Source organism: Hylobates moloch, unplaced genomic scaffold (genome assembly GCF_009828535.3).
Source record: "Hylobates moloch isolate HMO894 unplaced genomic scaffold, HMol_V3 SCAFFOLD_1, whole genome shotgun sequence".
Taxonomy (NCBI): domain Eukaryota; kingdom Metazoa; phylum Chordata; class Mammalia; order Primates; family Hylobatidae; genus Hylobates; species Hylobates moloch.
The window spans coordinates 232,420,686-232,434,697 of NW_026652276.1; the positions used below are offsets into that span (position 1 = coordinate 232,420,686).

General features: G+C 41.5%; 1 protein-coding gene across 3 annotated transcripts in view; it reads left to right on the plus strand.

Moving 5' to 3' along the window:
* GALNT11 (polypeptide N-acetylgalactosaminyltransferase 11) overlaps positions 1 to 14,012 on the plus strand; it is a 75,120-nt gene that overhangs the window by 44,711 nt on the left and 16,397 nt on the right. For 2 of the 3 annotated variants that reach the window (XM_032762268.2, XM_032762270.2), the window contains exons 2-5: positions 1,636 to 1,968; positions 7,322 to 7,445; positions 9,629 to 9,795; positions 12,057 to 12,182. In XM_032762268.2, coding sequence (XP_032618159.1) covers positions 1,674 to 1,968; positions 7,322 to 7,445; positions 9,629 to 9,795; positions 12,057 to 12,182 — 712 coding nt within the window. In that variant the 5' untranslated portion in view covers positions 1,636 to 1,673. The remainder of the gene's footprint in view (positions 1 to 1,635; positions 1,969 to 7,321; positions 7,446 to 9,628; positions 9,796 to 12,056; positions 12,183 to 14,012) is intronic. The other variant, XM_032762271.2, reaches the window with a different exon arrangement.

Here is a 14,012-nt window from a genome sequence, read left to right on the forward strand (position 1 = left end):
TTAATTGACTTGTAGTAGAATTCTTAATAGTTCTTGGTTGGCAGACAGTTAAGAAACTGAACTGTTTACCATCTTCTAGGCTTACGGCATAACCTTGTACAAGAGAACCTAATTTTTACAGTGGTGCTTTACTGATGCCAGTTTGCTTTCTCCTGATCTTTTGGGGACAATACCATTTTTAAGATTATTTTGTGCTGTAGAAAGAAGTAACTTAAAAGCAGTATCTCTGTGCAGTTTTCTTATGTATCTACATTGCCTATAGGGTTTCTCTGCCATAAGTCTGTTTAGTGAGATGATTTTATATGTGCATTGGGCTCCTTAGAAAGAATTCCTTAGAAAATTGTGTTAGCCTCCATGAAGATCAGATATCGGAAAGCTTAGGAAAAATTGCCAGGCATGGTGGCCTCACGCCTGTAATCCCAGCACTTTGAGAGGCCGAGGCAGGCGGATCACCTGAGGTCAGGAGTTTGAGACCATCCTGGCCAACATGGTGAAACCCCATCTCTACTAAAAATCCAAAAATTAGCCAGGCATGGTGGCACGCACCTGTAATCCCAGCTACTTGGGAGGCTGAGGCAGGAGAATCTCTTGAACCCAGGAGGCAGAGGTTGCAGTGAGCCAGGATCCCGCCACTTTACTCCAGCCTGGGTGACAGAGTGAGACTCTGTCTTAAAAAGAAAAAAATAAATAAAAAGCTTAGGAAAAATTGCTGTTCAGTGCTACATTTAGTTCTTCTTGCCTTGTTTTTATAGGTGAGGGAACATAATTACTCGAACTCTTTATTTGAAAATAACTTAGATTTAGAGTGGACACTAAGGCAGGCATAACCTTTGATTGGAAAGTAGAACTTTTTTTTTTTAAGTTGCTTATATTTATTTATTTTTATTGTTTTGAGACAGTCTTGCTCTGTTGCCCAGGCCAGAGTGCAGTGGTACAATCTTGGCTCACCACAACCTCCACCTCCCGGGTTCAAGAGATTCTCCAGCCTCAGCTTCCCAAGTAGCTGGGATTGTAGGCGCCTGTCACCACCCCCAGTTAATTTTTGTATTTTTAGTAGATACAGGGTTTCACCAGGTTGGCCACGCTGGTCTCGAACTTCTGACCTCAAATGATCCGCCCACCTCAGCCTCCCAAAGTGCTGGGATTACAACCGTGAGCCACCGCACCTGGCCAGAGTTGCTTAGAGTTGCTTATTTTTAACAATAGATTCTTAAGATCTTTGGATTAAAAAAAGAATCTTGCAGTTGTATAGTTGGAAGGGACTTGAGTTGTCCTGTTATGATACATGTGGTACTTGTTATTTTCCTTGTGAAAAGTTATAACCTGATGAGAAAAATTACCCAACTGAAAGCAGTCCAGAACAAAGGTGAAGAAGTATCCATTAACATGGGCAAATGAATAAGTCAGCTATTTCACTGCCATTGGTTCTCTGAGCATTAACCCATGGGCCTGAGGTTTTCATTGTTGAACCCTTTTTAAAAACTCAGTACTATGCATGTATCTTCTTGTATTTGAATCCCCATTAACTGTATGCATAGTGGTCCTACTTGGTGGTTTGGAAAACAGTGATTCTGTATTTAGTGGATGATTTAAAAATGTACTGAAGTGTCTAACATATTTATTCTTCTTTTTTAGGAAATTGACAATGGCCCTTCAGCTATGCTAGGTCTATAATGGGAAGTGTCACAGTTCGGTATTTCTGTTATGGGTGCCTTTTTACATCTGCGACCTGGACAGTTTTGCTTTTTGTTTATTTCAACTTCAGTGAAGTGACTCAGCCACTTAAGAATGTGCCCGTCAAGGGGTCTGGGCCCCATGGACCATCTCCAAAAAAATTCTATCCCCGTTTCACTCGAGGCCCAAGTCGAGTACTCGAGCCACAGTTCAAAGCAAACAAAATCGATGATGTGATAGACAGTCATGTTGAAGATCCAGAAGAAGGCCACTTGAAATTCTCTTCTGAATTAGGTAAGTATATGATGTTTACCAGCATCCATATCAATGTATTTAATCACTGGGAGTTTGATTAATTAGATTAATTAGGAGATTAGAAATGCTGCATCATTTTTTCCCCCACTGATTTATTTTGTTTGGGAAGTAGCTGAAGTTCTGTGGTTTCTGCAGACTCAGTGGGGAGATATATTCTAATTTATCCAGTTCTGACTTCAGTATTTTATAAGAAAACAAACAAGGTCCAGGGAAGAAAAAAAAAAAGAAAAAAGGCTAGAAAGAAAATGGAACCTATGGGAGAAGGGGTTTGTTTTTTGTTTGTTTTTTTAAGAGATGGGGTCTCACCATATTGCCCAGGCTGTTCCCGAGTTCTTGGGCTCAAGCTGTCCTCCCACCTCAACCTTAAAAGTAGCTGGGACTATAGGCATGCACCACTGTGCCCAGCCCTGGAAGAAGGTTTTAATTGCTAGGATTGTTAATAAGGGAAAGACTATCGTAAAGAATCCACAAAAAACCTATTAGATGTAATAAATGAATTTGGCAGTTGCAGGTACTAGATAAACAGGCAAAAACCAGTTGCATTTCTATACTCTAGCAATGAGTGGCCTGAAAAATGCAATTAAGAGATCAGTTTCATTTACAATAGCATCAAAAGTCATAAAACACTTAGGAATAAATTTAGCCAAGGAGCTGCAAGATTTGTATGCTGAAAACTGTAAAACATTGCTGAAAGAAATCAAAGTAAACCTACATAAGTGGAAAGATATTCCAGGTTCATAGAATGGAATACTAAATACTGTTAAGATGTAGATATCACCCAAAGCAATATATAGATTCAGTGCAATCCCTATCAAAATGTCAGTGGTCTTTGTTGTAAAGAGGGAAAAGGTTATCCTAAAATTAATATGGAATTAAAAGAGGCTCTGAATAGCCAAAACCGTCTGAAAAAGAACAAAGTTGTAAGACTCAGACCTTCCAATTTTAAAAATAAATTGGACTACATCAAAAGTAAAAACTTCCGTACATCAAATAACACATCCAGAATGTGAAAAAAGGGCTGGGTGCAGTGGCTCATGCCTGTAATCCCAGCACTTTGGGAGGCTGAGGTGGGTGGATCACCTGAGGTCAGGAATTTGCGACCAGCCTGACCAACATGGCGAAACCCTATCTCTACTAAAATACAAAATTAGCTGGGCATGGTGGCAGGTGCCTGTAATCCCAGCTACTCGGGAGGCTGAGGCAAGAGAATCGCTTGAACCCGGGAGGTGGAGGTTGCAGTGAGTCAAGATCGCGCCATTGTACTGTAGCCTGGGCAACAGAGCAAGACTATATCTCAAAAAAAAATGAAAAAAGACAACCCACAGAATGGAAGAAAATATTTGTAAATCATATTTCTAATAAGGGTTCAGTATCCAGAATATATAAAGAATGCTTGTTTGTAATTTTATTTCATTTTGAGACAGGGTCTCGCTCTTGTCACCTGCGGTGGAGGGCAGTGGCGCAGTCACGACTCACTGCAGCCTCAACCTCCTTGGCTCGTGTGATCCTCCTGCCTCAGCCTCTCGAGTAGCTGGGGCTACAGGGGTGTACCACTATGCCCAGCTAATTTTTGTGTATTTTGTAGAGACAAGGTTTCACCATGTTGCCCAAGCTGGTCTCGAACTCCTGGGCTCAAGCCATTCGCCTGCCTTTGCCTCCCAAGGTGCTGAGACTATAGGCATGAACCACTGTACCTGGCCTAAACAATTCTTAAAACTCACTAATAAAAAGACAAATGGCTCAATTTTAAAATGGGCAAAGGATTTGATAGACATTTCTCCAAAGAAGACATACAAACGGCCAACAAGCAGATGAAAAGATGCTTAATATAATTAGTGATTACAGAAATGACAATTGAAACAATGAGATAGCCATCTCACACCCACTGGGAGGGCTATAATAATAAACTTGAAAAGGAGAGTAGCAAGCAACAGTGAGGATGTGGAGAAACTGGAGCCCTCACACGTTGCTGGTGGGAATGAGTAGTGCAGCCACTATAGACAGTTTGGTGGTTCCTCCATAAATTAAACGTAGAATTATCATATAACCCAGCAATACCACTCCAGGGTTTGTACTTGGAAGAATTGCCAACAGGCGCTCAAAAACTTGTATGCAATGTTCATAGCAGCACTATTCTCAATAGACAGAAGGTGACAACATGTTATCCAAATATCCTTCAACTGATGAAGGGATAAACTAAGTGTAGTCTATCCATACCATGGAATATTATTCAGACAGAGAAAGGAATGACGTGTGATACATGCTACAACATGGATGAACCTTGAAAACACTATGCTTGTGAAAGAAGCCAGACACAAAAGGTCACATGTTGTAGGGTTCCTTTTATGTGAAATGTCTAGAATAGGCAGGTCCATGGAGACAGAAGGCAAATGAGTGGTTCCCAGGGACTGGGGAACGAGAGGAATGAGCATAACCGCTTTAATGGGTATAGGGTTTTCTTCTGCGGTGCTGAAAATATTCTGCAGCTAGATAATCATGCTGGTTGTACAACATTGAGAATGTACTAAATGTCACTAATGTTATGTTTTATGTTATGTGCATAATTATCACAGTTAAAAAATGAAAAACATCCAAAATTTCTTACATAAAATAAATTTAATATAGAAGGAATTAGTATAAATAATGTAGTAGTTAAAAGTATGCAGATTTCTGAGTAGAAAATTACTGAACAATCAGGGAAAGGAACCTATAAAAAGGTACATTTGAGAAAGATTATTGGCCAGGCATGGTGGCTCACACCTGTTATCCCAGCACTTTGGGAGGCTGAGGCTGGTAGATCGCTTGGACTCAGAAGTTTAAGACCAGCTTAAGGTGGTATCTACCGGAAGTTTAAAAATTAGCTGAGTGTGGGGGCGCATGGCTGTAGTCCCAGCTACTTATGAGGATTGTTTGGGCCCAGGAGGCAGAGGCTGCAGTGAGCCGAGATTGCACTACTGCACTCCAACCCGGGGGACAGAGCAAGACCGTGTCTCAAAAAAAAAAAAAAAAAAAATCAACAATACATTTAAAATTAAAAACATTTTCTCATTTAATCTGAAATTAATTATAAAATTAATTGAAAAAGGTCCTCTGGCATGTTAATTAGTTGAGGTTTGGCTACAATTTTATCTGAGTAGGGGAATAAGAAAAGTAAGCTAAAACAATCTTTTCATATGGAATGTTTTCAAGAGACCTATAATAGAACATGATTCTTTCGTGTTCTGGTACTTGTTGAATTAAGGAGTATTTATTGAGAATCTTCTTTGCGCAAGGCTCTGCTCTAGGTTCTAGGTATCAAGCAATTTCAATTTTATTTCTTTTATGTTTTGGTCATCACCAAAGTCTTCTCTTCTGGAGTTTCTCTCCTTGTATAAAATGCTAGTGGAGGTTTGTTGTTTTGTGTTTAAAAAGGATGAACTGCAGTTGAAACAGTTTCAGAGAGAAGGCATATTAAGAGATAATGTTTCTCAAAGTAGATTTGGGGACACTAGTTGTGTTCAGATAAATTGGGGAAACACTGCATTCTATTTTTTTGAGACAGAGTTTTGCTTTTGTCACCCAGGCTGGAGTACAGTGGCATGATCTTGGCTCGCTGCCGTCTCCGCCTCCTAGGTTCAAGGGATTCTCCTGCCTCAGCCCCCCAAGTAGCTGGGATTACAGGCGTGTGCCACCATGCCTGGCTAATTTTTGTATTTTTAGTAGATACGGGGTTTCACCATGTTGGTCAGGCTGGTGTTGAACTGCTGACCTCCCGTGATCCACCCACCTCGGCCTCCCAAAGTGCTGGGATTACAGGCACGAGCCACCACGCCTGGCCGGAAACACTGCATTCTATATCTCATCCCTTTACACCTGAATATTCATAAAACATTCACTGTATTAAAGGAACAGAGTTCTATTTTTTTTTAAATGGACTTTTATTTATTTATTTATTTATTTTTTGAGACAAAGTCTTGCTCTGTTGCCCAGGATGGAGTGCAGTGGTGCGATCTTGGCTCACTGCAACCTCTGCTTCCCAGGTTTAAGAGATTCTCCTGCCTCAGCCTCCCGAGTAGCTGGGACTACAGGAATGCACCACCACTCCCGGCTAGTTTTTTTTTTTTTGTATTTTTAGTAGAGATGGGGTTTCACCATGTTGGCCAGGCTGGTCTTGAACTCCTGACCTCAAGCAATCTGCCTGCCTCTACTTCCCATAGTGCTGGGATTACAGGCATAAGCAACCGCGCCCTGCCTAATATTACAGTGACTTCGATTAGGCCTGTGGAGGAATTCCCTCACAGTGAAACCAGAAACTGTGAAGCTTTTTTTTTTTTTTTTTAAAGACAGGATCTCACTCTGTCACCCTGGCTGGAGTACAGTGGCACAACTGTGGCTCACTGCAGCCTTGATGTCCTGGGCTCAAGCAATCTTCCTGCCTCAGCCTCCTGAGTAGCCAAGTCATGGAGACTGTAGGTGTGAGCCACTGAGCTGCCACACCTGGCTATTTTTTTTTTTTTTGTAGTAGAGACAAGGTCTCGCTGTGTTGCCCAGGCTGGGCTCAAGCAGTCCTCCTGCCTTGGCCTCCCAAAGTGCCGGGGTCACAGGCGTGAGCCATTGTGTCTGACCTGGGAAGCTCTTTTTATAGAAAAGCTTATCAATCGTCTTTTTCTGGGGAGGGACTCCTGTAAAAACTCGCATGTAATTGAGGCCTGTTGAGGGCCATTGGGGTTCTAAAATCTATTGCTTTAATGGAAAATTATAAAAATTTTTTTCCTGGTTGCAGGTAAATTTTTCTCTTGAATATAATAAGCTATCCTTAAGATTATGGTTTGTGGCCGGGCATGGTGTCTCACGCCTGTAATCCCAGCACTTTGGGAGGCCGAGGCAGGCAGATCACAAGGTCAGGAGATCGGGACCATCCTGGCCAACATGGTGAAACCCCGTCTCTACTAAAAATACAAAAATTAGCTGGGTGTAGTGGCATGTGCCTGTAATCCCAGCTACTCGGGAGGCTGAAGCAGGAGAATCGCTTGAACCAGGGAGTTGAAGGTTGCAGTGAGCCGAGATTGTGCCACTGCACTCCAGCCTGACAACAGAGGGAGACTCCATCTCAAAAAAAAAAAAAAAAAAAAGAAAAAGATTATGGCTTGTGAGCAGGTGGTGTTTATGGTTAAGACACACTTGCTTTGACCTAGACTGATAAGAATTTGACTTCAACCTGGAGACAACCTAAGTTTGAGGAAAGAGATATTAGATTATAATAGGATAAAGTCAGATTTTCTTAAGATCATAATATCATTAACAGTAACATGATACTTTCTAGATTTAATTCACTAACTTCACTCTTTTGCAGGTATGATTTTTAATGAACGCGATCAGGAGTTGAGAGACTTGGGCTATCAGAAACATGCTTTTAATATGCTTATCAGTAACCGCTTGGGCTACCACAGAGATGTGCCAGACACAAGGAATGCAGCGTATGTGCCTTATCGGATTTGCAAATACATTTTAACAACACGATGTTTTTAGTGTCAATGTAAGAGGTCACGAGGACAGTGTTCATATTTCCCAATGCAGCGTCTTTATCCAGCATACTAGGAAACTTGAGACAGATTTCCACTTGTGTTATATGTGAAGCCACATGGTCTGAGATGTACCAACAGAGTCCTAGAGCTTACTGTGTCTCCTTTAACATTTCAGATCACCTGGGGAAGGAGAGTAGGGTGCTAATTAAATAACCTGAGTATAAGCTTGTTCTAAGTGTTTATTGATTGGATTCATGGCGAATAGGAATTAAAATCAGTGAAGAAGTTTACTCCTCATTTCACTTTTCTCTTTCATTATTTTTGTTCCATCAAAGGCTTTTCGTGCATGTGGTCAGTCATTCCACAGACAGACATTTGTTGAGCTCCTTCTGTTTGCTACACGCCGTCTTGAGCGCTGGAAGAAACAAACAGATGTAGTAGTTCCTGAGTTCTCAGGGCTCAGAGTCTAGCAGGGGAGGCAAATAAGTCAGCAAGTCCCGGCGGTAGCACATGAGTAAGGGCTGTGATAGGGTTTGGGGAAATGGGGGCATAGTACTGGAGTGGTCCCTGCAGAGAGGTGACAAGGCTGGAGGGAGGCAGGGCTCAGATGCTGGAGGGCTGTGTGTGCCCTGGGAAAGAATTCAGGGTTCTGGATGTGTTCTCTAAGTTCATGACTTTTTTTTTTTTTGAGATGGAGTCTCACTCTGTTGCCCAGGCTGGAGTGTGGTGGCATGATGTCGGCTCACTATAACCTCTACCTCCCAAGTTCAAGTGATTCTCCTGCCTCAGCCTCCGAGTAGCTAGGACTACAGGCGCACATCACCACGCCTGGTTAATTTTTGTAGTTTTAGTAGAGATAGGGTTTCACCATGTTGGCCAGGCTGGTCTCAAACCCCTGACCTCGTGATCTGCCCACCTCGGCCTCCCAAAGTGCTGGGATTACAGGCATGAGCCACTGCACCCAGCCAGTTCATGGCTTTTTGATGTTGCTTAAAGCTCCTAACCCTTTTTTTCCAAATAGTTGCTTGGAATGATTTGATACATGGAAGCTCTTCTGTTATCTTGGTATATCATAATTTATTCAAATCTTTTTTATTATTGGGCAAAAAAAATAAAATTTCAAATATAAAGTCTTATATTTGTTTCCTTTTGAAACCTCATTGAGGAGAAGCTGGACATTAGCTTATGAGTGCTGCATGAAACACTTGCAGTGATTTTGGTAAAAGGAACTCAAATTTTTATGTAACCTCTCTTCCAAAACAGAAAAAAAACCCTGAAGTTTAAAAAAAATGTTTATCCAGCTGGACATGGTAGCTCACGCCTGTAATCCCAGCACTTTGGGAGGGTGAGGTGGGCGGATCATGAGGTCAGGAGATCGAGACCATCCTGGCCAACGTGGTGAAACTCTGGCTCTACTAAAAATACAAAAATTAACTGGGCGTGGTGGCGCACGCCTGTAATCCCAGCTACTCAGGAGGCTGAGGCTGGAGAATTGCTTGAACCCGGGAGTCAGCGGTTGCAGTGAGCCAAGACTGTGCCACAGCACTCCAGCCTAGTGACAGCGAGACGCCATCTCAAAAAAAGAAAAAATTTATCCAAAAGTAAACAAGATAGCAGGTATAGGAAGGAGACATTATTAACAAGATGTAAAACTCTTGAAGAAGAAACTGTATTGTTTTTGTAAATGCTTTTAAAAAAAATTGTTACCATAATGTTAGAAAGCGGCTGAACAGGCTGGGCATGGTGGTTCACGCCTGTAATCCCAGCACTTTGGGAGGCTGGGGTGGGCAGATCACCTGAGGTCGGGAGTTTGAGACCAGCTTGACCAACATGGAGAAACCCTGTCTCTACTAAAAATACAGAATTAGCCGGACGTGGTGGCACATGCCTGTAATCCCAGCTCTTTGGGAGGCTGAGGCAGGAAAATCGCTTGAACCTGGGAGGCGTAGGTCACGATGAGCCGAGATAGCGCCGCTGCACTCCAGCCTGGGCAACAAGAGCCAGACTCCATCTCAAAAAATAAAAAAGGGCGGGGAAGAGGGTGAACAAGGGGACAGTAAATCTGTAGGTGAATAATAATTTAAAACATTCGAGCCTTTTAAAATGTCAGAATTTCCTCATCTTTATCTTTACAGATGTAAAGAAAAGTTCTACCCACCTGACCTGCCATCTGCTAGTGTTGTTATCTGTTTCTATAATGAAGCGTTTTCTGCCTTGCTTCGGACAGTGCACAGTGTCATAGACCGCACGCCAGCACACCTGCTTCATGAGATCATCCTTGTGGATGATGATAGTGACTTTGGTAAGGAATGCTGCAACTGGTAACATTGGATCCAGGCTGTCAGTCATTATAGCACTGACAAACATTAACACAGCAGAACTTTCAAGTACGTGGTAGGTAGGGATCCAACGCATGCAGTCACAGCTGGGCTGACTACAAATAAGTTTGAAGAAATCCATTATCTTTGTAACCTGCTTATAAACTATGCTACCCAAATTTGGCCCTTGAAATTTTTTCCGTGGCTTACTTTAAAAAACACACCTCTTTTTATTTGAAATAACTGTAGGTTCACAGGAAGTTACAAAGATGGTCTATGTACGCTTCACCCAGTTTCTCCATCGTAACATTCCCCTATCAGAACCAGGAATCCACGTTGGTACAGTGTGTGTGGTCCAGGGTCATTCTGTCACACACATGGACTCCCACAACTCTCACTGCAATGATACAGAACTGTTTCCTCACCCAGAGGGCCCTCGTGCTGCCTCCTTCTAGTCATGCCTCGTGCTTTCCTCCACTCTTCCCCAGTCCCTGAAACTACAACTCTCTATGATTTTGTTTCCATCTCTGATTTTGTTATTTCAAGAATGTCATATAAATGGAATCACACAGTATGTGACCTTTGGAGATGGGCCTTTTTCAGTTGGCATGATGCCTTGGCTTATGCTTCTCTGTTAAGTCTCTTACACTGATTGTCCCCAGATAAAAGTGGATTGCATTCTGATAGCTCCTCAACGGTCTCTGAATGCCAATATTTTATGATTCACTACATATTGTATATTCTGTACGCCTTTCTTTAATTCAACATAGACTCTGGCTAAGAATGGCTTTGTGTACCCAAACAGGATAGAAGGCTTTTTATTACAATGCTCATTCAGCTCTCAGTGAGCTTGCAAGAAAGGCTGGAAGCCCATTTTTTAGAGGGAGAAATATAAAAATTAAGTAATTTGCTCAGACCCCATAGCTGTTAAGTAGTAGAGTGGAAATGAGACCTCTAGTCTGCATAGCTCCAAGCCTTCTGCTCTTTTCATGACAGCAGCCTGCAGAAACACAGTGGTACAGGTGTATGCCAGTGACTTTTTCACGTACTCAGGCATTTATTAAGTACCATTTGTATCAACATCAGAGTTGGTATACCAGTGTACTTAAATATAGAAGGTAAAGAAATGGACAGAGACTCATGGGAGCAAAATTCTCAAACCTTGGCCAAAAACAAACAAACAAAAAACCTAACAAATCTGAGTCTGGACCAAGTAGAAGATTGGTTACATACTGATTTCTGGAATTTATGTTTGTTTGTTTGTTTTTTAAAGTCAACTTGTATTTGACTTTCACTTTGTGGCTATTTTTTTTTTTTTTTTTGAGACAGAGTCTCGCTCTGTCACCCAGGCTGGAGTGCAGTGGCACGATCTCGGCTCACTGCAAGCTCCGCCTCCCAGGTTCACGCCATTCTCCTGCCTCAGCCTCTCCGAGTAGCTGGGACTACAGGCGCCCGCCACCACGCCCGGCTAATTTTTTGTATTTTTAGTAGAGACGGGGTCTCACCATGGTCTCGATCTCCTGACCTCGTGATCCGCCCGCCTCGGCCTCCCAAAGTGCTGGGATTACAAGCGTGAGCCACCGCGCCCGGCCCGGCTATTTTACCTAAAAGGAAAAATTCATAATTTGAGGTGGTTTTTATATTAACTATGGAAGGAATTACTGCTTATTATCTTACACGATCTTTCAAGTTATTCTGAAATGTACAGGTGAATGACATAGAATTCCTTAAAAAATATTTAGCAACCTTGGAAGAAAGATGCTAAATTAATAAAAGGACATATTCAATGCTGTTCTTGTTATTCTTGGTAGGTGCAATAGAAGTTATTTCTTAACTATTTTGAAATGGACTAAAAATAAATTCCTTTGTAATAAAAGGCATTTATATCTCATTTTCTTTGTTATCAATGTGATTTATATATGGTCACCTGAACATTTATGCACTCAAAATACTCATTTCAAACATTCTTTATGCAAAGCATTGCTCTCGATGCTATGGAGATACAAATAAGTCTGTAACTAAAGTAAGTATTCCTCTTGGCTAGTATGCCAGCTCTTACCCTTCATTTCTTTCCTTTTTCTTCCTACAGGATAAGCTGTAATACTCTTTTAAAATAAAATATTCTGTAGTATTTGCTTGATAGTTTGTTGTAAATTTTAGCAAGTACTAGATACAACTTTAGAATAGCTGTAAAGTGTCTTTATATATGTCTCATACAGTTTGAATTGTGGGACTCTATTTTCAGATGATTTGAAAGGAGAACTAGATGAATATGTCCAAAAATACCTCCCTGGAAAAATTAAAGTCATAAGAAATACAAAGCGTGAGGGGTTGATTCGAGGAAGAATGATTGGCGCGGCCCACGCGACAGGTATCACTTCTCGATAGCTTTGCTCTTTGGGTGTTGGATGACAAGGGCTCGAGCCTCGGCGCCTGTCCTGATTCTGCAAAGTCTATGAAAAGTGGTGTTTCAAATGGACATTGCCAGCAGGAGAGACGAGGCTTGTTCTGTTTGGGAAAGGCCTGTTCATAACTCCAAGCCTGCTACCCCAAAGCACGAGACGAGGCTTGTTCTGTTTGGGAAAGGCCTGTTCATAACGCCAAGCCTGCTACCCCAAAGCACGTAGTGCATGGGGCTGAACTCTCAAATCCTCGGTGTCTATTTTCATAGCGACCCTTTGATAGTTATTGCCCCTCAAATAGGTTTTATATCTTGTTCACTTATATAAGCAGAAAAGCCCAGACCATAATGTAACTGAACTTTTATGTTTTTAAATACAAAATTTAAAATGTTACGAACCCAAACTGTTGATTGGAACTATGCTTTAATTCTTAGTGTGGAGCACATCCCTCTGGAGCTGCACATCATGACTTTAATTGGTAAATGGACGTAAGATTGACTTACAAAACTATAAAAGGCATTTTCTTTAAAATTTCCTCTTAATTCTTCTGATTCCATCAAGGAGAAAGTCTCCATTGTTACTAGTGTATTTCCATCATACACTGATCCTCCCCTTTAAAAAGAAATAACAGATATCAAATTCAGTCTTCTGCAGAAAATGTGTCTGGTTAATCTCCAGTTACGTTATATTGATTCTGTTGTATTTCATTTTATGGTTACCTATGTGTAATTGGTCTCCTTGAGTTTCATTTATGATTGTAATTTAAAAAATTTTAAATAAATGTAATTAAAACAAATGAATCTGTTTAAAAATGTTAGGCATGTGATATTGCAGGTAGGGCATGGACATGGTGAAAAAATTTTCAAAGTCATTTGAGAATGACGGAACTTGGTGGGGACATTCCCTAGCAGTGACAGCATCTACTGCAGTCCTTCCTGTATTCCACGCTCTCCTAGATAACCTGCCCCTGGGTTTGTGGTGGTCGGCACTGCTCACCACCCCTCCCCCTGTGGAGCCACTGGCTCATGAGATGGGCTGAGCTAGAACTTCACTTTTAGCATCTGTCTTCTTTCTCTGAAGCCCACACTGACCTGAAGCAATTAACAAAGAAAGAGAAGCAGCTTGTCTACATCCCATCTGCAGTGGATGCAGACTGAATTCAAGGCTTGTGAGACTTTTTTTTCTAGGTTTCTAGTCATGTAAAGACTTACTGAATTGGCTGTGTGGAGTTATTCAAGGCAAAGCAATAAAGTGAAAATTCTGGGGTATTTTCAATATTAAGCCACTCAAAACATTGTACTGTTACAATGCATGTTTACTGTGAATTGACTTGTTTTAGACAGCAAGCGTTATTTAGGTTTTTTCCCCTTATGATCTCTTCAGGTCCTCATTCAGATATAGTTTAGGAGATCTGTCAGAAGCAAGCCAGTGTGCATGGAAGTCATTGTTTCAGGTTCACTGTGACCAGGTGTAGTCTTCATTTAAATTGGTGTTAATTGGAAAAAGTAACACTTTTAGAATTAAGAAAAGCTCTGAATCCATTTTCTCCTCGAAGCAATTGTGATTGATCTCACCTCACCCCCACTGATGTGCATGTGGGAGGTTCTGCCTTTCTGCATTCAGTGACTGCGGAGAGCTGCCTACATCCCCCCGCCTTCAGGCTGTTTACAGACACTGAACTGTGGGACTGATTCACGGGCATCATTGAAAACTGTCTGAGATATTGCTTTTATCACTAGTTGAAGTTGGATAGATAACATTTGGTGCTTTAAGTGGTTCATGTAAAATCTTGATACATT